Source organism: Notolepis coatsorum (assembly GCF_963971535.1).
Source record: "Notolepis coatsorum genome assembly, chromosome: 8".
Classification (NCBI taxonomy): Eukaryota; Metazoa; Chordata; class Actinopteri; order Aulopiformes; family Paralepididae; genus Notolepis; species Notolepis coatsorum.
The window spans coordinates 152452346-152479232 of NC_140172.1; the positions used below are offsets into that span (position 1 = coordinate 152452346).

General features: G+C 40.9%; 1 protein-coding gene across 1 annotated transcript in view; it reads right to left on the bottom strand.

Annotated features, from left to right (window-relative positions):
* Window positions 1-1431: 1431 nt before the first annotated feature.
* The window catches only part of LOC311233840 (uncharacterized protein), a 93507-nt gene continuing 68051 nt past the window's right edge, over window positions 1432-26887 (bottom strand). The window contains exons 14-19 of the mRNA XM_084320880.1: window positions 23910-23953; window positions 20638-20727; window positions 18140-20475; window positions 17409-17483; window positions 10623-10715; window positions 1432-3095 (exon numbers count right to left, since the gene is read on the bottom strand). Coding sequence (XP_084177006.1) covers window positions 2982-3095; window positions 10623-10715; window positions 17409-17483; window positions 18140-20475; window positions 20638-20727; window positions 23910-23953 — 2752 coding nt within the window. The 3' untranslated portion in view covers window positions 1432-2981. The remainder of the gene's footprint in view (window positions 3096-10622; window positions 10716-17408; window positions 17484-18139; window positions 20476-20637; window positions 20728-23909; window positions 23954-26887) is intronic.

The window sequence follows — 26887 nt, forward strand, 5'->3', positions numbered from 1 at the left end:
GCCCAGGGAGAGACCACCACAAATGTATGTAGTTCTTACCTTGACTTTTTGTTGTTGCAATTATTTTGGCTTTTCTTGTACAATTTGTTGTAAATAAAAGAAAAAATGGATGTATGTCCATTGTTAACTGAATATGCCAGTCATTATTGGCTTCTCATCTTATTTCAGTATTTGCCATCCCCCTTGTTGATTACACCTCATCTCTATCATTAGGTAATCTACCACAGCTACTGTAGTCTTTGGTGTACTAGGCTAACCATCACTGGCTTTCTTTTCATGTATTACTTGTGCTAATGATGACTGCTCAACTGTTATGTGTATTTATCTGTTATCCGATTATCTACATGCTGTTCTCTTGGTCATGGTGAGTCATAATTATTTATTTTCATTTGCGGGGGGCGCGGCAGGGGTATTCTACCCACAGGTTTCATTGCCAATGGGGTATTTTCAAGACGGGAGCCCCATCATAATGGCTTAATTTAGTTCATTTCCCATGGGGTAATTCCAGATGGAGTCTAATTAGCCTCTTAAGCTGCAACGTTCCACATATGAGACACCTTTTGCAACCGTCACTTTGGCGACCCCTAGTGGCTCGGCTGTGCATATTTTGTAATACAATATATATATCGAATTGAAGGATTATTTGTTGCCTGTCGATAGCGACAAAATCCGTTCAGCGGTTCTTGAGTTACATGCCGGTATTTGAGGCTTGTGCAAAGTACACGGTATTGCGCAAAATACCACTCCCTACTCAGGCTGCAGTAGTTCCGTCAATCTAGATCCGATCTAGAAAATTATTGTGGATCGTTGTAGCCAATGAGTGTGGCTTCCAATGATACCCCATGTGGGGATGTGTGAATCAGGGATCTAGGTGAACTACATTCTTTAACAGAAAGCCAAATTAATTGAAGTTTATGAGAAAACTGAGTTTTTCTTTGTAGTTTACAAAATCACTCCTAATCACTCATTTCTGAATGGATATTTATGAAATTTGGATATGTACTACATAAGGCTTCAGGCTATGGCTCTGTCTGGATTTGTAAGCCATACCACCTTCTGGGGAAATACTACCTCTGGACTACTAACTACTACAGAAAAACTTGAGTAACAAGTCTTTTTTTAAACTCAAGTTCAGACCTATGGTACTCTATTACGTTAGCACTAAAAGTGAATTTTTCTTCTGGAATCAGAAACTTCAGAATGTCATCTTTCAAAAGAGACCAGGCTTCAAGAGACCAGGCAACGAAAATGGCCAGGAGACTCATTGCAGGTTAACTTTTATATTGCAATGTAATGTTATTCATCCATCACCAACATATTTTGTTCTCCAAATTGTTATTAAATGTTGTCATTCTGTCCATTGATATGCAGAGGAATGAATCAGTTAGCATTTGTATAAAATTACTTTAATGAGTATAAAACACCCCTTACTCCACAAACATATGTCAACCAACCATTGAACAATATAATGCAAAAATAATCTGTGAAAATACATAGTGAAAGGGTTAACCTTCCGTATTGTCGCAGTGAAAGGGTTAACCCTTTGGTAGTGTGGCAGTGAAAGGGTTAAGGTAAAAATATAAATGAAACTAAACTAAAATATCACCTCTTCACATCTGGTGTGCATATTTTCTGTGAGTTTCACATGTACACACATTAAGCATTTTTTTGCAGGGCACTGTGATTGATGGGCCTGGAACAATAACAAGACAACCTTTTGTGAAATCAAACTAATTACAATATGAATCTAATCTGGACGGGTCTCAGGGCTTGTTCCTTAAACTAAGACAATAAAATAAAAGACAATAAAAAGCCAACCAACCCAACATCCTTATTGAAGTGAACGGTATTTTGTGAACACAATATACTGAGTGATATTGCTACACTATCTCAACCAACAATTTTGAGCTAAACTGAACTTTTTACCATTATCTCGTAAAAAGCAGTGCCGCAGCCCCATACATGGGAGGGGCCTGTACTGTGCGTTGGGGGCCTGTACTGTGCGGTGCACTACTGCGCATGCGAGAAACATAGTAAAGTAATTCTAATCTAGTCTAAGGGTTAAGTTTAGGCCCTCATCCAGAAGAGGTTAAATTTAAAGCAGGGGTGGGCAATTACTTTTTACAGTCAGGGCTGGTAATCCAATTGATAAAAATTCTAGTCTATATACAATTGGTTGCATTGAATGCTTTATTTGGTTACTCCTAATCCAATTGATATTCAGTTTAAGATTTTTAATTTTTTTTGGACATTAGGTCCTATTTTCCGTATGTTACTTTATGTTCTGTATGTTACTTTATGTTTCTAGTGTCGTATATTATATGTTACTTTGTTTCTTGCATGCGCAGTAGTGCACCGCACAGTACAGGCCCCTCCTATGTATGGGGCTGCGGCACTGCAGTTTTACCCTACTCCACGTGGCCCTAAAACATCTGACAACCACTGGTAAGGGTTCTTAGGAGAATTCTCTTCTCACAAACTCACTGGTTATGGGTTATTAGGAGAATTATCTTCTCACAAACTCAATGTTTTAAGGGTCCTTAGTTTCTCTTCTCACAAACTCAATGTTTTAAAGGTTCTTAGGAGAATTATCTTCTCACAAATTCAATGTTTTAAGGGTTATTAGGAGAATTATCTTCTCACAAACTCAATGTTTTAAAGGTCCTTAGGAGAATTCTCTTCTCACAAGCTCAGTTTGGGCCCCATGATGAGAACGTTGAAGAGCCCAGGGGGTTCTCCTTCCTCTCTCTCATGAGAACGTCTTTGATTTTTAGTAAACAAATGGTGTGATTCTTGTGGTAGGTTGGTTGACCTCTCAGTTTGGTGAGCACCTTCCTTTGGCACATCTTCAGTCAAACACAGGGGACCAAGAACCACAGTCTCTCCTTCCTCCACAGTCTGTAGGGCTGTCAATATCTTCCTCCATCGCGGACTGCTCTGCAGAGGTATTGATCCCCATCACAGACTGGTCCTCAGTGGTATTAGGTTCCTCCTGGGGTAGAAGAACCACTCTCTCCTCTCCCTCCTGCATCCCATCTCTGGGTGGCATCATGAGGTCCAGACAAGTTGTATATTGTTGGCATCAGCAGACTCAACTGTTGAATGAAACACAATATGAGCATTTATGTCAGCGTCTAAATATTCCTTATAAATGTCATGGTATAATGACATTTGGTTTTCCAGTACCTATTGTAATATTATATATTTTTGCACATTACTGCTCAAGTGCACAGCCCTGTTAAATATTCCATCCCACTATTTATTGTAATTAGTGTATATTAAGGCTGAGACGATATGCCATTTGGAAGAATCGATAAATCGGGACAGAATTATCAATAAATATCGATATTTGTATTAAAACAATTTTTTTAGTTTTATTATTATTTAAACAACACATTTATGTTTATTTTGCAGCAATTCTTTGTCGTTGCCACCATATTTAGTGTTACAGATTTCCCCATTCAAAACTACCACAGTGATCCTTCTCATTTTATAGTCGGTGGTCTCTGGATGTGATGGAGGAGTGCACTGCATATTGAATGTGTAACGGATGGTACCGCGAAGCCCAGTCACGAAGAACTTCGGACGTTGTGAAGTGGCTGTGGCACGGTAGCGGTACCAGGAAGTAAAAACTCACTCCCCAGAGGCATCCAGACTGAGTGCTTAGAAGTGAATTCACCTCTTGATACAGAGGTCTGTGATGTCGCCCGCGGTGCGGACGCCCGGGGTTCGACTCCCACTCATGGCATGTTCAGATAGGAACCGGTTACAAATGCACAGTGCAGAGTTGCAATTCAACTGAATTTACATGAAATGGGGATGGTTTAACTAAAACATGCCACAAGACCTAGTATTTTAGTATAGTATAATGTATAAAAAATATAAAAAATAAACACATGCAAATAAATCGATAAGTGATTCCACTTATCGATTTCACAGTTATCGATAATTATCGATAAATCAATAAGTGGTCTCAGCCTTAGTGTATATACTTGACCACATCTTGCACAATTGTACAGCCCTGGCCTATTTTATTTTATAATTATATTACGCTTTTATTTCAATTTAGTTTATATTCCATTTTATTTTATTCTACCATAATTGTCTGTCCGTTAACACTCTGAGGTCCCAAGCTCCCGTCGGCGGGAGAACAATAGGCCTAAGAAGGTGTGAAAACGTCCTCATGTCGCCGAAAATGTTGGGATTCAGAATTAGGTAAAAAAAGAAAAGAAAAAGTATATTCGCAATTTCTAGTGCTTTGCAATGTTCTCTATCGGTTTCCTTATTTGCTAAATGTAATACGACTTGTAAATGGGTTAATTCTTGGTTAGATTGTATGGCTGTATTTCTCCGCAGTCTATCCAGAGAACTACAATGTCGAGGGGAGGGGTTACATTTCGCAGTATCGATGGGGGAGACGACACTCACCTAAATGTAAATGTATGTGTGTGTGTGTATGCGCCGGAAAAAGTGACCATATCGCAGATTCCGATTCCGATATGACGTCTTTTGATGTGCTTCTGTTGCAAATGCAACATCAATGTCATGGTATTAATGAATTCAAAATGGATTCAGACACCTTGCCACAGGGTTTTGGAACCGTAGTTAGCCCCATTTCTTACTTACAGTACCAATCACTACTCCCTCTGTACTCGCTCCGGCTAGTTAGCCACAAACCAATGCAAAGTCAATGGGGACGAGCTCCCATCTGTACTAGTTGACAGAGGCTCACTGAAATGTACTCCAGTCCACGCTGCACACAAAGTAGGTTTCCCCACGAATACAACAGCCTTTCAAGTAGGGATGGGCATGAGTAATCGATTACTCGTAGGTATGAGAAAAATCGATCATAAATTATTAATAATTTTTATTCATTTTTTTGTATTACATTTTTTTTCTACATATTTGTTTCACATGTATGTGTAAGATTATACCTGTTTGTTGGTTTCCTTAAACATATACGTGAATAAACAAAAATAAGTAAAAAAAAAACTCAAGTAATATATAGCATGCGATCAATCTATGTGGATTCTTCTTAAAAATGCCCATCCCAGGGGAGCTCCAGTAGCTCACCACGTACCTCGAGCGCTATTTCGGCGCCGGGGACAACCGTGCTCGTCACGGATCTGGGGTTTAGCGAGTTCGAATCCCGGACTGCAGCCGTGCCTTTCCCAGAGTGTCTTCCCCCCCATCTTAACCCTTTCAGCCTGTTTCTGTCGGTCATCCTTGACCAGAATAAATGCGATAAACGTATAAAAGAGCCAGGGGAATGGCCAAAGTTAAAAAAAAAAAAAAAATGCCCATCCCTACTTTCAAGTGTAGGTAGATTAATAGTTGTAGTTTACTTTTAGGTGTTCATCAAACATTATGTAACTCCCAATCCAAGTTAGATGCTGCATATCGATGCCATTGACAGAAATAAGTGAAAGTAAGTGTGATTTTTTACAACAAAAGGATGCAACATCTCTACTGCACAGTAGGGGCAGATTTCTTTTTTCTTTTTTGAATGATCTTTTTCCCCCTTCTTTTTCCATTTTTCTCCCCTCCCAATGTTAGTCGTTATGCCAATTCCCAATCCCCTTCCTGGTCATTGTGCACTCTACCCCCTACCGTCGGTCCGGGAGGGCGGAGACTATCACATGCTTCCTCCGACACATGTGTAGCCAGCCCACCGCTTCTTTTCACCTGGCAGCGCGGACTCTCACTGGGAGAGTGTAACGTGTGGAAGGTCACACTACCTCCCTCCAGATCCTTCCCTCGCTGTGCAGGCGCCCCGACCGACCTGTAGGAGTCGCTGTTTACAACGACCCGGACCCACCCACCGGCTTCCCTCCCGCTGACTCTGCCAATTGAGCCAGTAGGACGGCCGGCTTCGATACCAGTGTCTCTCGCGTTGGTGACGAGCGCTTAGGGCCTGCGTCCACCAATCTCACAAAAACACTGGCAGTGCGCCGGCAGTGCTGGCATGAAGCGCATCTTGTAGATGACAGAAAGAAATCTACAGCCATCCTTTTATCGTTTTTTCCTGCCGCAGTTTTGCACATATTATAGCATATTTTAATAACTTTATTGTATATTAATTATATATATAGTTATTGCCTGACACCACAGTTCGGCCTTTGCTTTTTATTAGCTTTTTAGTAGTGTATTCGTGTAGTTATTATTATTAGTGTATTTGTGTTTTGTCGCGAATCTCAATGGCCCGTCTACTGTGGGAGACAGCCAAGACAGGCAGGCAGCTCTGGTGTCAGGTTACAAACAGAGTGGTAGATATGAATGGCTGTGATTGGTTGTCTGAAAATGAGCTCAGCGCATCGCTCTGAAAGTTCAGAAAGTTTCAACTTTCGGCCGCACAAAAAAGCTGAAAAAAGAAGCCGACTGCAGCGCATTTCCTATAGGCGGCGCATGCGGCCGCATACGCTCTCTCCCCATTGGGATACATTGAAAAAAGACGCGTGCGGTCATAAATATGAGGCAGGTGGATCCGCGCCCTTAGTCCGCTGTGCCACCCAGCCGCCAGTAGGGGCAGATTTCTGAGTAAGTAAGTAAGTAAGTAAGTAAGTATTTATAAAGCACCTTTCATACATGTCATGTAGCTCAAAGTGCTGTACACAAACATAGGCATATATAACGATAAAAGCAATAAAGTCACAGTGATCAGTGACATGATTGATCATGTGATAAACATGATCAATGTTTAAAAAAAAAATTATAATAATAATAATAATAACGTAAAAATTAAAATAACGTAAAAATGAAAACATGAAAACAGTCATTTGCTTACCAGTTTGGGAGAACAGGTCCGCACAAACATGTCCGCTCAGTAGCAACCGGAAGTAGGAAATGCACTAAACCAATGCACTTGTACGGTAGTTAGCAATGTTAGCTCTTATAACGCTAGTGTAGTTACGTTTTTATTAGTGGTCAGAGTTGGGTCCATAGGACTTATCCAAGCCCCATGGATCCATCAATGGCAGTGTATTGTGTGCGTATGTACCCGTTCCCTCATCTAAAGAGTTGGGTCCATAAGGCTTATCCAAGCCCTACGGATCCATCAGTGGTCGTGTAGTGTATTGTGTGCGTATGTACCCGTTCCTAGTAGGGTTAAATAGTGGGGTTTAATAGTAGAGTTTAGTAGTATGGTTAAATAGTGGGGTTTAATAGTAGGGTTAAATAGTGGGGTTTAGTAGTATGGTTAAATAGTGGGGTTTAATAGTAGGGTTAAATAGTGGGGTTTAGTAGTATGGTTAAATAGTGGGGTTTAGTAGTATGGTTAAATAGTGGGGTTTAATAGTAGGGTTAAATAGTGGGGTTTAATAGTAGGGTTAAATAGTAGGGTTTAGTAGTAGGGTTAAATAGTGGGGTTTAATAGTAGGGTTAAATAGTGGGGTTTAGTAGTATGGTTAAATAGTGGGGTTTAGTAGTATGGTTAAATAGTGGGGTTTAGTAGTATGGTTAAATAGTGGGGTTTAATAGTAGGGTTAAATAGTGGGGTTTAGTAGTATGGTTAAATAGTGGGGTTTAGTAGTATGGTTAAATAGTGGGGTTTAATAGTAGGGTTAAATAGTGGGGTTTAGTAGTATGGTTAAATAGTGGGGTTTAGTAGTATGGTTAAATAGTGGGGTTTAATAGTAGGGTTAAATAGTGGGGTTTAATAGTAGGGTTAAATAGTAGGGTTTAGTAGTATGGTTAAATAGTGGGGTTTAATAGTAGGGTTAAATAGTGGGGTTTAATAGTAGGGTTAAATAGTGGGGTTTAATAGTAGGGTTAAATAGTGGGGTTTAGTAGTAGGGTTAAATAGTAGGGTTTAGTAGTATGGTTTAATAGTAGGGTTAAATAGTAGGGTTAAATAGTGGGGTTTAATAGTAGGGTTAAATAGTGGGGTTTAATAGTAGGGTTAAATAGTGGGGTTTAATAGTAGGGTTAAATAGTGGGGTTTAATAGTAGGGTTAAATAGTGGGGTTTAATAGTAGGGTTAAATAGTAGGGTTAACTAGTGGGGCTTAATAGTAGGGTTTAATAGTAGGGTTAAATAGTAGGGTTTAGTAGGGTTAAATAGTGGGGTTTAATAGTAGGGTTAAATAGTGGGGTTAAATAGTAGGGTTTAGTAGTAGGGTTAAATAGTAGGGTTTAATAGTAGGGTTAAATAGTAGGGTTTAGTAGTAGGGTTAAATAGTATGGTTAAATAGTGGGGTTAAATAGTAGGGTTAAATAGTAGGGTTTAGTAGTAGGGTTAAATAGTATGGTTAAATAGTGGGGTTAAATAGTAGGGTTTAGTAGTAGGGTTAAATAGTATGGTTAAATAGTGGGGTTTAATAGTAGGGTTAAATAGTAGGGTTTAGTAGTAGGGTTAAATAGTGGGGTTAAATAGTATGGTTAAATAGTGGGGTTAAATAGTATGGTTAAATAGTGGGGTTTAATAGTAGGGTTAAATAGTGGGGTTAAATAGTAGGGTTTAGTAGGGTTAAATAGTGGGGTTTAATAGTAGGGTTAAATAGTAGGGTTTAGTAGTAGGGTTAAATAGTGGGGTTTAATAGTAGGGTTTAGTAGTATGGTTAAATAGTGGGGTTTCATCAACCGAGTCTCCCGTTGGTACAGCAGCCCCTCTAGGAGCTCCGATGGGAAAATACCGCCCCCTATCATCTATCCCTGTGTAACTGCAGCCCATTCGATTAGACTGGTGGATGTGTGGGGGGGGGGAGCCTACTGGCTCCACTATGCTGGCGAGCCGTCTGATGAAGAGGGAAGTGATCACGAGATGGAAAGCAGCCTGAATATATATTTACAGCAGCCAATAATCAATCAATAAACGCGATCGATATTTGGAATGGCAATCAGGAATTGGAATAATCTTTTTGGAGAACATCTGATCTAAGGTAAGGAGTCTATGTTACCAGTTTTAGGATAATCAGAGCTGTTTTCACTGAGATAACAGCGTGTCCCGTATGTGTATATGTGTGTGTGTGCTGTTGAGGAAATAAGAGAATCGATTTCTCAGCTCGCTTCTATAGCGTGCATAAGTACACATATACTATCGATAATCTAGCGTTTATTTGAAAACTATTCATAAATAGGCCGACAAATGACAACGTGTCTAGTGTATTCGAGAATATTCCAATAAATGCCTTTTTTGACGGAATCTTTCTATTTTCCTGAAATTTCAGAGAAAACGATAGCTTTTCGAAATGCTATAAAAAGGATATGAACCGATTAAAAAACAATCCGTTTCGACAATGTTGACTGCAAACAAGTCATTGATAAGCGACGGGCAGATTAGACACATAGCCATCATTTAAAACATAGATTATGCGTTTTTAACGCTATCATTGAAGTGGATGCTGGCATCCAAGGACATTACCGGTAATCAACGTTAATGGCCGGCACTGAAAGTGTTAATAGTAGGGCTAAATAGTGGGGTTTAATAGTAGGGTTAAATAGCAGGGTTTAGCAGTAAGGTTAAGTAGTAGGGTTTAGTAGCTTCTATCTCATTATGGAGGCACAGGGATCTCAGACACATCCATGGATGTTTTGCTGCCCTAGTAGGGGTGTAACTGTACACAGAAGCAACGGTTCGGTACATACCTCGGTATTGGGGTCACAGTTCGGTACGATTTCGGTACAACAGAAAAAAAATATTTATAATAGTGAGAATAGTGTGTTTGTTGGCGACGCGTGTGTGTGTCTTTCCATTGGTTTCATTTGGTTGACATTATTGGGGCGAACAAGAAAACGCTGTGCACTTTCGCCCGCTCTGAAGTCGGACTCGGTGTGCCGCGCGCTGTTCTCACACGGACACGGAACCCGCGAGTGCCTGCATGCGCGACCGGTGTGTGTGTGCGCGCTGTGAGGCGTATTCTTCGTATGGCTGCGCGTACCGCAACGTGACTGCCGTACCGTAAATTCGCGGACGAATACACATACCGTTACACCCCTATGCCCTAGTGGTGATGTCAGCAAAGTCTGTACATCGGTACTCTGTACTTTGCTGTGTCTGAAACTCCCTGTAGTACAGTCTCTTCAGTACAGAGGTTCAGTATCTTAACTTCATGATGGTTTAGTAGCAGTACAGTCTCTTCAGTACAGAGGTTCAGTATCTTAACTTCATGATGGTTTAGTAGCAGTACAGTCTCTTCAGTACAGAGGTTCAGTATCTTAACTTTATGATGGTTTAGTAGCAGTACAGTCTCTTCAGTACAGAGGTTCAGTATCTTAACTTTATGATGGTTTAGTAGCAGTACAGTCTCTTCAGTACAGAGGTTCTGTATCTTAACTTCATGATGGTTTAGTAGCAGTACAGTCTCTTCAGTACAGAGGTTCAGTATCTTAACTTCATGATGGTTTAGTAACAGTACAGTCTCTTCAGTACAGAGGTTCTGTATCTTAACTTCATGATGGTTTAGTAGCAGTACAGTCTCTTCAGTACAGAGGTTCAGTATCTTAACTTCATGATGGTTTAGTAGCAGTACAGTCTCTTCAGTACAGAGGTTCAGTATCTTAACTTCATGATGGTTTAGTAGCAGTACAGTCTCTTCAGTACAGAGGTTCAGTATCTTAACTTCATGATGGTTTAGTAGCAGTAGTCTTTTCAGTACAGAGGTTCTGTAGTGTAGGTACATGGCTCACCGTGTCGGGCCCCGAGGTTATGAATCCCACACGCCGGATGAAGTTCAGTCCGATTCTCTCTCCCCGCTGTGAGATTGACCGGTTGTCTTTGACCTGTTGTGTGAAGATGAATATTAGTGAATGCTTGAGAATGGTACTTCATACAACAGTAGCTGTGAAGCAACTATTAAAGTGATTAGAATGGGGGGGGGGGGGGACATGCTTATCTGAATATGAATATATATTTAATTGGGATCATCATCATACACTATAGTATGTAGCATGGATAAATCATACAATACAGTACGTAGCATGGATAAATCATACAATACAGTATGTAGCATAGATAAATCATACAATACAGTATGTAAGATAAGATAAGATAAGATATTCATTTATTGATCCCCTTCGGGAAATCCAGGCATCATAGCAGCATGGGGGGAGGGGAGGTACAGGTAGTCAAAAGCAGTGTAAACAATGTAACAAAGCAATATACTTAACATAACATAATTAACTCTGGACATGTGCATAATGGTCAACAAGGTGCGAGATGAGGGTACCGTAATTCCTCTAATAGTAACCGGTATTCAATTAAAAACCGGGTCTCTATTAATGACCGGGTGCGCTCTTGAGCTAAGCAATTATAAGCCGGCCTCCTAATACAAGCCGGGTTTCATGTATATTAGAGGAATTACGGTATTTCCCTCAACGGATTTACCATAGGCAATATATTTAGTTATTGTTGTCATATGCTGGCCTGGCTGTGCAGTAAATACCATATAATGGTATGGTGTTAATGTTTACCAAGAGAGTAAGCCTACCTCAGAATTGTATAAAACAAAGTTATTATTATTATTATACCAGTATTGTGATTGCACTAATTTACTTTATTTGACTTTTTTTGACCACCTGTAATTGCACTGTTTACTACCGTATTTCATACAGTACTTGGTTTCAATAAATGAACCCAGTACATTTTACTGGGTTCAAACTGACACAAAATGTTGATTTATTCATTATGATCGGTTTGAAAATTAGAAATATAGGCCTCTCTCTTATACATGCCTCCTCCTAATACAAGCCTGGGCCCTCATTCATCAACGTGACGTGGAAAATGTTCTATTTCCACACGTAAGCACAGAATTTAGAATGAGTGCACGCACAAAATAAACGGGATTTACCACACGTGCGTACGCAGGTTCTACGCACACCTGTCATGATAAATATCACCTTGGCCCTGCGCCGAGGCTCGTGCACACTTTCACGTATTTGCATACCAGAACCGCCCCGATTAACCATATACGGTAATGGACCACCCCCATGAAATGTGGAAAAGTGGACTAAGCCGAGGGTGTTGTACACTGTCGGATATTATATCTATTAACTTCCTAAAAGACCATTGCTGCCTGGACACCGCAAACACTAATAAAGACCATTAACCACTGTTTTGCCGTTGCCCGTTAGTGTCATTAATGCATGCTGGAATAAGAATGCCTTTCTTAATTTATTTTTAATATTAATAATTATTATAATACAATAAAAGACAGCTCCGTCTTTTAATACACATATATTGTACAGTAACGTCAAATAAATACTACAGTCCCCGCTGAAATAAAGGTTCTGCACGCACATACCAGCAGTGATCTACAGCATAAAAGATAGCCACTTTATAATACTATTCTGAGTAGATAATTCATCTGTATCGCAACAGAGTCACGGATCTGGTCGGGGCAGGTAGCATTATGTCGGGAAAATCTTTATGAAATAAACAAAAGTGAATTAAGGAATTTAAAACGAAGTTTAGCATATTAAATCGTTTTATAAGCTTATAGCTTTTTTCGTGCTGATTGGAGAAGGGTCCAGCTGCAGAGCCGGAGAGCAACTCTCAGGGCCAAGATAGCACTTATACTATTTTGAGAGAGACAGCAGAGAGACAGACAGCAGAGAGACAGACAGACAGACACTGTTACACAGTGTGTGTGTGTGTGTGTGTGTGTGTGTGTGTGTGCGTGCGTGCGTGTGTGTGTGACTACTAGTCTAATAGTATAGACTCAGCCCCCCCCCTCTGGACCACCTCCTAGTAGAGACTTCTCTAGGAAGAAGACGAAGATGAGGATTAAGGCGAGACACTGCAGGTGAATAGGCAAATATACTTTTTTTGTTGATTTTGAGATTTTGTTATATTTTGCTTCCTAAACATGTCTTCTATGAAACTAGTGACAATAAAACGTCAATAACACACATTTAGTTGTTCATTTTACTTCATTTTGCCTTATTGCATCCATAAATGTCCACATATTTAATGGGGAAGTGCCTCATTTGCATATATAAACATAAATTTCAGAAAACTTGTCTCTACTAGGAGGTGGTCCAGAGGGGGGGGTCTCTACTGGGAGGTGGTCCAGAGGGGGGGGGGGGGGTCTCTACTAGGAGACTAGTGGTCACACACACACACACACACACTGTGGAACAGTGTCTATCTGTCTGTCTGTCTCTCTGCTGTCTGTCTCTCCGGCTCTGCAGCTGGACCTTCTCAAATAAGCACGGAAAAGCTTTTAAGCTCATAGCTCCAATTTGGGTCCCAAATTGCGGTACAAATGAAGGAGGTGTCTCGGGTAGTGGACTCTAGTTAATATTATGTTCTCTCTGCAATTAGACTGCCCCTCATTCATTCATTCATCCCTATCTGATGCTATCTCTGAAAACAGTTCCTGCGAGCGCAGTCAGTGCACCCGATAACGCTATATATATAAACCTGCATTCATTCCGAGAGAAAGACCTATTCCACATGCTATTTAGGGTTTGACAATAATTACACTAATATCGCTATTTCACAATGAACTATAATGAATTACGGGGGTCATACAGAACACGCGCCAGTGTCTTTATTTCCGCGTTGAAACGAATGCATATACTGAGGAGTGCTTGTGCCGTAGTAACGATATTCTACCACTGGGCGTCAGCTAAGTATGCTCAGAGCTGTGCGTACACATAAGCACAAAGTCAAGTTCAAGTTGAAATTGATGAATCCCACTCTTTGCTTAGAAATGGTCGTACGCACAGCTTAAGCACATATCTGTGCGTAAGTCACGTTGGTGAATGAGGGCCCTGGTATCCGCTACAGTTGAAACAAATACAAGCCGGGGTTACTATTAGAGGAATTACGGTATGTATGCATATGTAGCATGGATAAATCACACAATACAGTATGTAGCATGGAGAAACCATACAATATAGTATGTAGCATGGATAAATCATACAATACAGTATGTAGCATGGAGAAACTATACAATATAGTATGTAGCATGGATAAATCATAAAATACACAGTATGTAGCATGGATAAATCATACAATATAGTATGTAGCATGGATAAATCATACAATATAGTATGTAGCATGGATAAATCATACAATATAGTATGTAGCATGGAGAAATCATACAATACAGTATGTAGTATGGAGAAACCATACAATATAATATGTAGCATGGATAAATCATACAATACAGTATGTAGTATGGAGAAACCATTAGGGCTGACCTTCGAAGCTTCAAGATTTTTTTTTTATCTTATCTTGTGGGACTTGTACAGCACTTTGGTAAACTTTGTTGTTTTTAAATGTGCTCTATAAATAAAGTGGATTGGATTAATTAATTAAGTAGCCCCTTTCGTGACTGTGACGCAGCCAACAAGGTTTCACTCGGCTGCCCTGCCTGGGTGCAGTGGGGCTGCTCTCACAGCCAACGACATGACATTACATAATTATGTTGCAACCTTCGTCTATCAAGCAAACAATTATATAAATATTTATATGTAGTTGATAGCAGTGATGGGAATAACGGCACTATAAGTAACTTCGTTACTAACGGCGTTCGTTTTTTCAGTAACGAGTAATCTAACGGATTACTCTTCCAATCTTAATAACGTCGTTACCGTTACTACAAAAAAATGCGGCGCGTTACTATGAATGAACCTGTTTCTTTCATCAGACATATCTCTGCGCCGAGAGGCAATAATAATGTTCTTCCTTGTTTAGTGGACAGTGCGCGAGCCAAGCATACATGCTGACGATTGGCTGAGGTTGAATACAATGTCATGGTAAGCCAATCAGAGGTGGAGGTGGGCGGGTGTCTAAAGCATCCAGAGTCTGACACACAGCGCGACAAGACAAGCGATCACTGATCAGTCAGCATGAGACCGCGGTCCGTGTAGTGTACGTTTTGAGCTCAAAAACGAATCCAACGAACAACACAATGTCAACATGAGACCGCGGGTCCTTGAGCGTTTTGTGTTCAGTGTTCACTCTTTGCAGCGCAGGGCACTGAGTGGCTATACTGCAGTGCTGACAGCCTTATCAACAGTGCTGCACTTCCTGGTTTAATAGCACAGGCTTCAGCTGCTCAGAGATATATATATCTCTGTATGTCATGCATGTCTTAAATGTAATGATTAGATTAGTTTAGATGATTCGATTAGATTCTTATATCTGTATGTTGTGTATGTCATTGATTGATTGATTGAAAAGTTTATTAACAGATTGCAGAATGGGTACAGTACAGTACAGCTCAATACATACAATTGTTAAGGGGATGCAGACCAGAGAAAGACTTTCGTCATAAATGTCATGAATTGAAAATGGGGGACCCTGATGTAAACAAGACGAAACTCTTTCTCTGGTCTGCATCCCCTTAACAATTGTGTGTATTGAGCCGTACTGTATTGTACCCATTCTGAAATCTGTTAATTAAAATGTTCAATCAATCAGTATATATTTGTTATTTATTTTTGGTATAGTGCTTAACAAGCATAATTTTATTTTCCCCAGTTGTGGCCTGTTGAATAAATATCAAAATTCCAAAACATCTATTGTGGTATTTCATTTGTATCGATTCACTATATAAACATAGTAATTATAATAATATACATACATGGCATTTGATTGGAGGCTAGTCTCACTTTGTCCCACAGCAACATTAAAATAGTTTAGATTTGTGTACATTGTTTATGTTAATAATGTATTGTATTAAGTTTTCATTATAATATTTAGATTTATCATAAATAATTGAACATGCACATGTATTTTATGTTCCGTTAAAGAGGGGTGGAGGTCGGGTCACATTTGAGCAAAATTTTACTTGAAAGTAACTTAATAGTTACTTTCTGAAGTAACTAGTTACTTTTTGAAGAAGTAACTAGTAACTGTAACTAGTTACTTTTTGAAGAAGTAACTAGTAACTGTAACTAGTTACTTTTTTAAAGTAACTTGCCCAACACTGGTTGATAGAGACAAAGGCAGAATTCGACTTAATTAAGCACGTTTTATTAAGACATATTTTTATATGGGTCGGGACACGGGACACGTTAAAAAAGCAGCACAATGAACACAAATCTGTCCGACATAGTCTTAAATAACAAACGGCATTGCTTCGCTTCTTCGTCGACATGTCTGCTGCACATGTCCTTGTTGTTTTCCAACACAGATAATCTCCACGTGCTAGTTGTAGAGAGGTGGAGTCGAGGCGCCGCTTACTTTCGTTTAATTGGAATGGAGGCGGGAAGGCGCCGCTTACTTTCGTTTCATTGGAATGGAGGCGCAAGATTTGGGAGGCAAAAAAATAATTAAAATTTTAAAAAAATTTAAAGGGGAACTATCTTATAAATGGCCTTTTTGAGTGTTTAGCATTGTTTCCTAGCTATGTGAACTTATATTAATATGATCTATGTCTCAAAATTCTCATATTGGCGCATTCTTCCAATTCTCCTCTCACAATATTCACCCTCACTGAACTGAGTCATTTGAAAATGTGCGCGATATGTGATGTCAGAGAGACACTGCTGCATGTTAATGTTCAGGCGACGACGCCGCTGCGCAGTGGTTTAGGAGCCCAGGCTCAAAACGGCTCGAGATCTTGAGGTAGAAAAATGCTGTTTTTGAGGACTTGATTAGAAATACAAAACAATGAATAAAAAAAATATATATATTACAGAGGTGTTCCATAGACTCACAGGAATTGTGTAAAAGTGCCCAAATAGTGAAAGAAATAGTAAAATAGTTCCCCTTTAATATATATATATTTTTTTTAAGTTTAAACTTGCTTTGTTATAGTTTACACTGCTTTTTACTACCTGTACCTCCCCTCCCCCATGCTGCTATGATGCCTGGATTTCCCGAAGGGGATCAATAAATGAATATCTTATCTTATCTTACATAATGTATTGTATGATTTATCCATGCTACATACTGTATTGTATGATTTATCCATGCTACATACTGTATTGTATGATTTATCCATGTTACATACTATAGTGTATGATGATGATCCCAATTAAATATATATTCACGATTTTTTTTGTAATGTTCGAAGCTTGTGCCATCGAACGAAGCTTCGAAGTATTTAAGACAGCCCTAGAAACCATACAATATAATATGTAGCATGGATAAATCATGCAATACAGTATGCAGTAGGGCTGGGCGATTCTTGCTAAAATGTGAATCACGATTATTCTCTCTAAGAATTGAGATCACGATTCTCTCACGATTCTTATTTTTTCAATAAAATCATTTAAAAAGTAAAGTAAAAATTAAATTAAAATAAAATAAGTTTAATTAAAATTATTAGTTTTTTAGAAATGAGATTGCATAGGTCTATGAATCGAGATCGCGATATTTTTTTCCGGTTAATTGTGCAGCCCTAGTATGTAGCATGGAAAAATCACAAATCATACAATACAGTATGTAGCATGGAGAAATCATACAATACAGTATGTAACATGGATAAATCAGAAGCAGTCCATGTGTATAGTTACTTTTAATCTCGTGCGCCGGATGAAGTTCAGTCCAATTCTCTCTCCCCGCTGTGAGATTGACCCGTTGTCTTTGACCTGTTAAGATGAATATCAGCGAATGCTTGTGAATGGTACTTCATACATAGTCAACAACAGTAGTAATAATTAAAGTGATTAGAATGGGGGGAAAAAAACAACATGCTTAGCTGAAAATAACTTTTTTTGGGGATGTACAAATTGTTTCCCCATCTTTCACAGAAGCAGATGACCATCAAAGTCATATAGTGACATAGGGCGTGGATCCACCTGCCTCATATTTCTTGGCGCAAGCGTCTTTCTTCAATGTATCCCAATGGGGAGGGAGCGTATGCAGCCGCACGGCCGCCTATAAGGAAATGCGCTGCAGTCGGCTTCTTTTTTCAGCGCCTTTCAGCTTTTTTGTGCGGCCGCACATAGCGTTTAAAGTTGAAACTTTCTGAACTTTCAGAGCGATGCGCTGGGCGCATATTCAGACAAAGGCTCGCGCTGTGTTTATTTTTTTCTCACCACAAGCGCCTCCCCCCCAGTACTACCGGCGCACTGCCAGCGTTTTTGTGAGATAGGTGGACGCATGCCCTTAGTAAAGTAAATATTTCTTTGAATAATAATAATACTTTTTATTGTTGGGGTCTGGTAGTTGGAAGGTTCCCGGTTCGGTTGAGAATCATCGGTCTAATATTTACCTTAAAACATCCACTAAGCTTGGGCCTTACTTCTGAGGATTCCCGTTCCACTTCAGTATGCGGGATGTGCTGGTCTGATGATGGTTGTTCAGTTTGCAGCATGTGCTGGTCTGATGATGGTTGTTCAGTTTGCAGCATGTGCTGGTCTGATGATGGTTGTTCAGTTTGCAGCATGTGCTGGTCTGATGATGGTTGTTCAGTAGGCGGGATGTGCTGGTCTGATGATGGTTGTTCAGTATGCGGGATGTGCTGGTCTGATGGTTGTTCAGTTTGCAGCATGTGCTGGTCTGATGATGGTTGTTCAGTAGGCGGGATGTGCTGGTCTGATGAAGGTTGTTGTTCTTCAGTATGCAGCATGTGCTGGTCTGATGATGGTTCTTCAGTTTGCAGCATGTGCTGGTCTGATGAAGGTTGTTGTTCTTCAGTATGCAGGATGTGCTGGTCTGATGAAGGTTGTTGTTCTTCAGTCATGGTGTGGAGGACGGTGTTCCCTCCCTCACCGGTCCACCTGAACCTTTGCTTCTTTCCAAGTCGTCTGGAAGTAAGCTTGGGCCTTACTTCTGAGGATTCCCGTTCCACTTCAGTATGCGGGATGTGCTGGTCTGATGATGGTTGTTCAGTATGCGGGATGTGCTGGTCTGATGATAGTTGTTCAGTTTGCAGCATGTGCTGGTCTGATGATGGTTGTTCAGTTTGCAGCATGTGCTGGTCTGATGATGGTTGTTCAGTACGCAGGATGTGCTGGTCTGATGATGGTTGTTCAGTTTGCAGGATGTGCTGGTCTGATGAAGGTTGTTGTTCTTCAGTTTGCAGGATGTGCTGGTCTGATGATGGTTCTTCAGTTTGCAGGATGTGCTGGTCTGATGAAGGTTGTTGTTCTTCAGTCATGGTGTGGAGGACGGTATTCCCTCCCTCACCGGTCCACCTGAACCTTTGCTTCTTTCCACGTCGTCTGGAAGTAAGCTTGGGCCTTACTTCTGAGGATTCCCGTTCCACTTCAGTATGCGGGATGTGCTGGTCTGATGATGGTTGTTCAGTTTGCAGCATGTGCTGGTCTGATGATGGTTGTTCAGTTTGCAGCATGGGCTGGTCTGATGATGGTTGTTCAGTTTGCAGCATGGGCTGGTCTGATGATGGTTGTTCAGTTTGCAGCATGTGCTGGTCTGATGATGGTTGTTCAGTTTGCAGCATGTGCTGGTCTGATGATGGTTGTTGTTCTTCAGTCATGGTGTGGACGGTGTTCCCTCCCTCGCCGGTCCACCTGACCCTTTTCTTCTTTCCACGTCGTCTGTGTCCTACAGGCAATTCACTGTGTCCTGAAAGTGATCCACTGTGTCCTACAGGCAATTCACTGTGTCCTGAAAGTGATTCCCCGAGTATTTCTGCTTCACCATAAGCCCTAAACCCCTGCAAATAGTTTCTCAGATCCGAAATCCCTGCAAAAGTCGACGGACAAGCTTTGCACTGGCGTTTCCCGCTCTTCTTCAGGTGCCCGACTAAATGCCTCTTCATGCCAAGCGGTCCTCGCAGGACGCAACCACAAACGGGGCATCGCCTCAGGTTTGGAGTACAGTGAGCGTTAGTCATTTCGTGATATTTGAGATCCGGGTGCGTCTCGAAGGCACTTCCGCAACTAAAACACTTGAAAGGGGATTCTGCGTGGACGCTCTTAAGGTGCGAGATCAGCGCTGTTCCGTCGGAGAGCTCCGCGTAACACACGCGGCATTTCTGTTGCACGTGTTTGGGCGTCTGCGAATTGTAGATGAGATCAGAGTCTGGTAAGCAAGACTCACCATCTTTGCCTCCTTCGTCTGCACCTCCGCCGTCCGCCCCGCCACACGCGGACGGAACGTGCTCTTCCAGGGCAACGCCGTCCGCCCCGCCACATACGCGCTCTTCCAGGGCAACGCCGTCCGCCCCGCCACGTACTCGCTCTTCCAGGGCAACGTCGTCCGCCCCGCCACGTACGCGCTCTTCCAGGGCAACGTCGTCCGCCCCGCCACGTACGCGCTCTTCCAGGGCAACGTCGTCCGCCCCGCCACGTACGTGCTCTTCCAGGGCAACGTCGTCCGCCCCGCCACGTACGCGCTCTTCCAGGGCAACGTCGTCCGCCCCGCAACGTACGTGCTCTTCCAGGGTGACGGAACTTTCAAATTCTTTGTTCCACCGAGAGGAACACAGAGGAAAGCTTTGGTCGTCGTGCGTCTGCAAATGTTTCTGGAGGTCCAACTTGTCGATGAAAGTCTTGCCGCACTGAGGGCAAGCCGGGTGCCAATCCTGCATGTGCTGCTGCAGTTTCTCGTCCTCTCTGTAAAAGCACGGGCAGTGGCGACACTTTTTGATTTGGAAGGGCTTGGATGACGGTGCTGCGGAGAGCAAAAAAGGAGAATTTTTAAGGTTACTACGTCGTTGTGAATTGTTAACAAACATCAACTCTACTAAAGGAATGGAAAGCAGGACGGCACTACTTATGGTCATAGAAGAAATGATGATGCATAACTAACCAAAACAGGGAAATGTAAACTTACCAGATTTTCTGGCTTTTGGAAGAGCGCTTACAGGCTTCTTGTGCAATGGCTGTTCAGTACACCTGGAATCTTCCATTATGGTTTCACCATCTTATAGAAATGATAATTCAACATTCATCTTCAGTTATTCTCAGACATGGACATTTAGTCTTAGAGAACTTTCACAAAACCTATCTACCACATATCTCTCATCTACTTGCCTCACTGATATGGTATATTGACTTGAGGGAAACTGCATTTCATAACCAATAGGTCTGTGTATAGAAACTATATGCAAAAGCCTTGTGTACTTTTTAGCAGCAGAGTGGGTTTCAGTGCTAAATAAGGAACCATACTAGAGACAGTTGCATCAGATAACAGCAGAAAACAGTCAACCAACCCCCACTAACAAATGTACTCGGTAGGGATGCACCGAATGGGAAATTCTTGGCCGAAACCGATACCGAAAATAGGAAACAGTTGGCCGAAAACCGAATGCCGAAAGGCCGAAAATGATTCATAGAATACATTTGTTTACCAATGTTGTGGAACATTATGATTATGGAAAAATATATGATTATGGCAAAATTTAACTTAAATAATAAATAATCACTATTATGGGTCCATAAAACATTTATTCAGCACTTCTGAATGCATACAGTACATTAATTCCATCTTTTCTCTGGCTGCCGCGGCGGACATCTGTGCTCTACTGAGCGCACCTTTCTAGTCCCCAGATGAATGTGCTCTCTTGACTCGGCACAGTAGACGCGCGACGTGTATGCTCGAGAATGATAATAATAATGCTCTTCAGATTATATTATCAACGACAGACAGCGTCAATGTGAGAAACACAATCCCCCCCCCTCTCGCTCTGAAGAATATGCATATTAGATCACTCAGTGATTAACCGCGACGGGCATATAGTAAATAAGGATATAAAGCATGTTAAAGACGCATTTATTGGACGCGTTGCGCGAAGAGTTTACATAGAAACAGCGCGACTCCCGACAGCGCGACATCATCACAACAACACGCGTTAGGTTACAGGTTGTTTCTGTTTCGGTGATATATTTTCGGTGAAAAAACTCTTTCGGCCGAAAGCCGAAAGGCAATTTTTTGCCATTTTCGGCCGAAAACCTTCGGTGGCCGAAATTTCTGTGCATCCCTAGTACCCGGTACCCAGAACAAAGGGACTAAAATGTCACACCCAACTGTTAGCAAATTCAGCAGAGACAGCTGACAGGAAGAGCAGATACTGGCTCTGATAGTAAGACAGGAATAAAGATCATTAATCAATAAGACATGTTTCAAAGTGGAATGAAAAAGCATGATACTTGATTGGCTTTGATTGGATTGACAACTCTAAAGAAACCAAGAAAAACATCTATATAGATATTTAGAATTAAGAATCCTGGTATATTTATCACAGTTATATTACAAAGGTTCAGTCTGGTAAATACACGTATCATGATATCCTTAATCACTGTTTGGTATCAAAAGGTAAGCAAAGAGTAAAACTGTGATAATACTGGAAGTATGTAATTCATATACACGGGAGACACATCTTGTAAATGTCTATTGGGATATCCCTCTGTGGAAGAATGCCACAGCCCGACGGGGGCCATGGGCCCCCCCCCCCGTTGCTGCAGGAAACCACACGACGAGGAGGTCTTTGGGGCAGACAGCCCCCACAGAAGAACCTTCTGTTTTTAGAATCAAGACAACCAATTGGAACAAAACTCCATATATAGAATGTAACTATGATTGGTTGATGCAATAAGTATAAAAACCAGAACGCATTGTTAGAAAGGCCAGGCCAGACCCCACCCGAGGTCTGCGTCTCCAATGTTCTGCCAGAGCAAATGCTGTTGCCATATATGTGAGTAAATCATGGAACGCACTGTTGGTGTCGTTTAGTGTAAAATGTAAAGATCCCTATCTTTGACCAGGTTTAACCATGTATATTGCTCAGTATATTCTCTTTCCATTGACACAAACATGACTACTGTTTTGTGTACAGACTTGTTTGATGTGTAAATCTCAACAATCCTTTTGTACAGCATGTTTGATGTAATATGAAATAATCCCTGTATGTAAATAACCTTTTCTACACCTTTGGGCCCTGAGGCAATAAATATATGAGTTTGAATTAGAACTCTTGTTGTCTGACTACACCATTATTTCTCTGCTGGCTATTTGGAGTCAGATGAGGACCTTTTCTATCATTCTGCCTTTTTCCCTCCAGTTAGCAACCTGTGTGCACTGTGGCTAATCTAATGTATTGACTTAAGATACGACACTGAAACTTTGTGCACAGGAAGAATCAAGCTTTGATTATTGGCTAATTACTACTGAAACTTTGAAGCCCAAAAAAGTGGTAATTGGGACTGAGCCTAAATTAGGATATATAGTGAATTGTGGGGTACACAGGTGTATCATTATTTCAGTATGTACAAAAATAGTATGTTAAACTTGATCATCATAGAAATGCATTTAATTTATACAGATCATATAGACATCTGTAATATCGGTTATCGTCATAACAGAAATGTTCATATCGGTTATCAGTATCGACGAAAATGGATGCATCCCTACTTAAATATGTGGTAAATGTAAATGTATTGATGTATTGTATCACTGCACATATTATACTATATATATATCACAATTGCAATATCTGCTAAAATAATTTCAATATAATATTTAGTTTAGACCTTTTCTCATTAATGTGATAACTCCAATAGCTTTCATTCAAATCCTGTCAAATGTGCACATTAATAACCCTTGCAGGACAAACGCTATTGATTTTGGTGAACCCTCTAGCGCCACCATCAGTTCAAAACTCCAATAGCGTTCATTCAAATATTTTCAAACTAGTGTCACCGTCAGGCCAAACCTTACATTTTGGAATAAGTATCTTGAATACCCTTGGTTTGAATCTTTTAAAATTTGCAGTGCACATTAATGACCCCTAGAGGAAGAAGCCTATTGATTTTGGTGACCATGTGACCTTTCTCTAGCACCACCATCAGGCCAAATATTCAATACTCAATATTCTGATCTGATTTTCCACCAAACGTTGACTAATATTATGCCTTACCACAGCAAGGAGGACTGTAAGGTTCTGAGTCATCTGGCCTCATGGTGGCGCTATTCTCATCAAACTAAACCATTACCTACTCCCCAACAGCTTGAATTAGGGGCATGGTCACAAAAGGTGGATTGAGAATTTGGGGATATATGTTAGTCACCAACAGTACATTTGGATAAGGCCTTGAGAAACATCTTACCAGAACGTTCCCCAGTGATGATATAAAGGTCCTCTGCACCAGACCTGTTGGAACATTGAGTTACATCAGAAATGTGTATTCATATAAAACAACGTGGATCTTTAATCCCCTTGGGGAAATTCTAGAGTCATAGCAGCACAGAGGAGAGTAAGGGGGTACAGGCAGGGTAATAGAAATAGAAAATATAATAAAAAGTATAGTAGATAATAAAAAGATAAAAATAAAGATAAAGGTCTGATCTGCTGAACAGGTGAGACATTGATGTTACTCTATTTATAATATCACTATGACAGGTGAGACATGTTACTCTATCAGACAGGTGAGACATGTATACTCCATATGGATAATATCACAATGCATGTACGTACAAGCCCACCCTGGTATAATATACAGGTTCTATCCTAAATCAACCCCATGTACAAATATATATATACATAGCTAACCTAAATCTACTCTGTACAATAATCCATACGGAGCCTTAGTCTACCCTGGTATACAGAAACAAGATTAAGCGGATTATCAATACATGTAAATGTGAATAGACAAATAAAATGTAAGATGCTAATAAATAGATGATTGATGTTTGAGTCCTTGTGCAAAGTGTGCCAGAGTCCGTGCAGGATTCAGTAGTTAAGAGTCAATCAGTTCTAACAGAGTCCATGCAGGGTTCAGTAGTTAAGAGTCAATCAGTTCTAACAGTCTGTGCCGGGTTCAGTAGTTAAGAGTCAATCAGTTCTAACAGAGTCCGTGCAGGGTTCAGTGGTTAACTCAGGCTCTGGGTAGCGGACAGTGATGTGATTGGCTCTGTGGTTGTAGCTAATGCCTGCCCACAATCTACCTAGACTGACTACACAGCGAGTGGAAACCACTTCCTCATACTGCGGCAGAGTGAAAACCCACCTCTGCATGCACTCTGGAGGGAGAGAGAGAGAGAGAGATAGAGAGCATTCTGGAGCACTTGGGGGGGGGGGACCTGCCGCACGGCACACACCCCCTAACGGGAGAGAAAAAAAGAAAGGAAGAGAGAGGGAGGAAGGGAGGCCCCCCCCTCCCCCCCACAAGCTGCCGCAGCACACCAGAGAGGGAAAAAAGAAAGGAAGAGAGAGGGAGGGAGGGGAGGGAGAGAGGGGGCCTTATCAATAACGGCCTGCCTGTCTGTGCTCTCTCTCTCTCTCTCTCTCTCTCTCTCCAATAGACTCACAGGAATTGTGTAAAGTTGCGCAAATAGTGCTAGGAATAGCAACGCATGTCCCCTTTAAGAGTCAATCAGTTCTAACAGAGTCTGTGCAGGGTTCAGTAGTTAAGAGTCAATCAGTTCTAACAGAGTCTGTGCAGGGTTCAGTAGTTAAGAGTCAATCAGTTCTAACAGTCCATGCAAGGTTCAGTACCCTTAGGAGTCACGCTGGAGCTTTGAACCCGTCGGCGGACAACAAAAGAAATTAGAATCCCTCTTAAATGCTGAAAAAGGACATCTTTTCAGAAATCGATAAAAATAGAAAAATGGCCATTTCTAGTGCTTTGACATGTAAGGTATAGGTCCCCCAACTTGCTAAACCTAATACGACTTGTAAATACGTTTAATTCTTGCTAGATGGTATGCTTGTAATAATCTCCATTTGCGATAAGAACTACATCGCGCGTCACCAAGCGCACATACATGGGGCGCGCACACACAAACAGCGCATAGGTGTTAATCACTGAGTGATCTAATATGCATATTCTTCAACGCGAGAGGGGGGGGTTGTGTTTCTCACTGTCTGTCGTTGATAATATAATCTTAAGAGGTCCTGCATTATTATTATTATTATCGAGAATACACGGGACCCGACGGAACGTTAATTTATGTATTAAAAGTAGTCTAACATGCTTTCATCCTCGCCCGTGTATATACCCACGTCGCGCTAAAACAACATAAACTACTGTATGGCAGACAGAGTGCGTGTGTGTACGAGTTATGAGTTATCTCGCAGTTCATTCAAGCGCGCATCACAGTGATGACAGCTCTAGAGTAGAAAGGTGCGCTCACAGGGGCGTAGCTGGAGATTCTGGGCCCCATGAAAGAATCAATTTGTGGGCCCCCCAATCTATTAAAAAATGTGGGGCCCCCAATCTATAAAAAAAATTGGGGCATTTGCTGGGCCCTTGGAATCATCCTAACCCCCCCCCCCCCAGCTACTCCCCTGCACACACACACACACACACACACTCTCTCTCTCTCTCAAACAGAGAAATCAAAAGAAATCAGTACATGTGTGTGTGTGTGTGTGTAAAAAACTAATTAATAATATAATTATTATAAATGTCTCTCTGTATATATCTCTGTATCTCTTTCTTTCTTTCTTTCTCTCTCTCTCTCTATTACTATACTATTATATATCTATATATATATATTAGTGCTGTCAAACGATTAAAATATTTAACTCGATTAATCGCATGATTGTCCATAGTTAACTCGCGATTAATCGCAAATTAATCGCATTTTTTTTTTTTTTTTACCTTAAACAGATCTTTTTCAAGTTCCAAGTTTTAATACTCTTATCAACATGCAAGTCAACAAATGCTTGCTTTGTGCAGCCATTTAACACAAGGATGACCCTCATGCATTGCAAATTTGCATCAAATTCAAAACAGAGTGATGCACAAAATAACTTAAAAGAAAATAATAATTTAAAACAATAATAGGGGAAAGAAAACGTTAGGAACACACACAAGGGCTGATTAATCACACACCCCCCTCTCTCCCTCACACACACACTCTCCCAGCTCTTTTTCTCTTTTGCCCCTTCCTCATCTCTCTCACCCCCCTCTCTCTCTATATCTCACACACAGGGGAGGAAACTAACTTTTTGGCTTACCAGCCAACTGGCGAGTATCTGATTTTTTTTACCAGACAAACTGATTTTTTACCAGCCCAAAAAAATCGCTAATTGTGATAATTACTTCTTTGTATGTCTTTGTCTAAATTGATTTTCAATCAT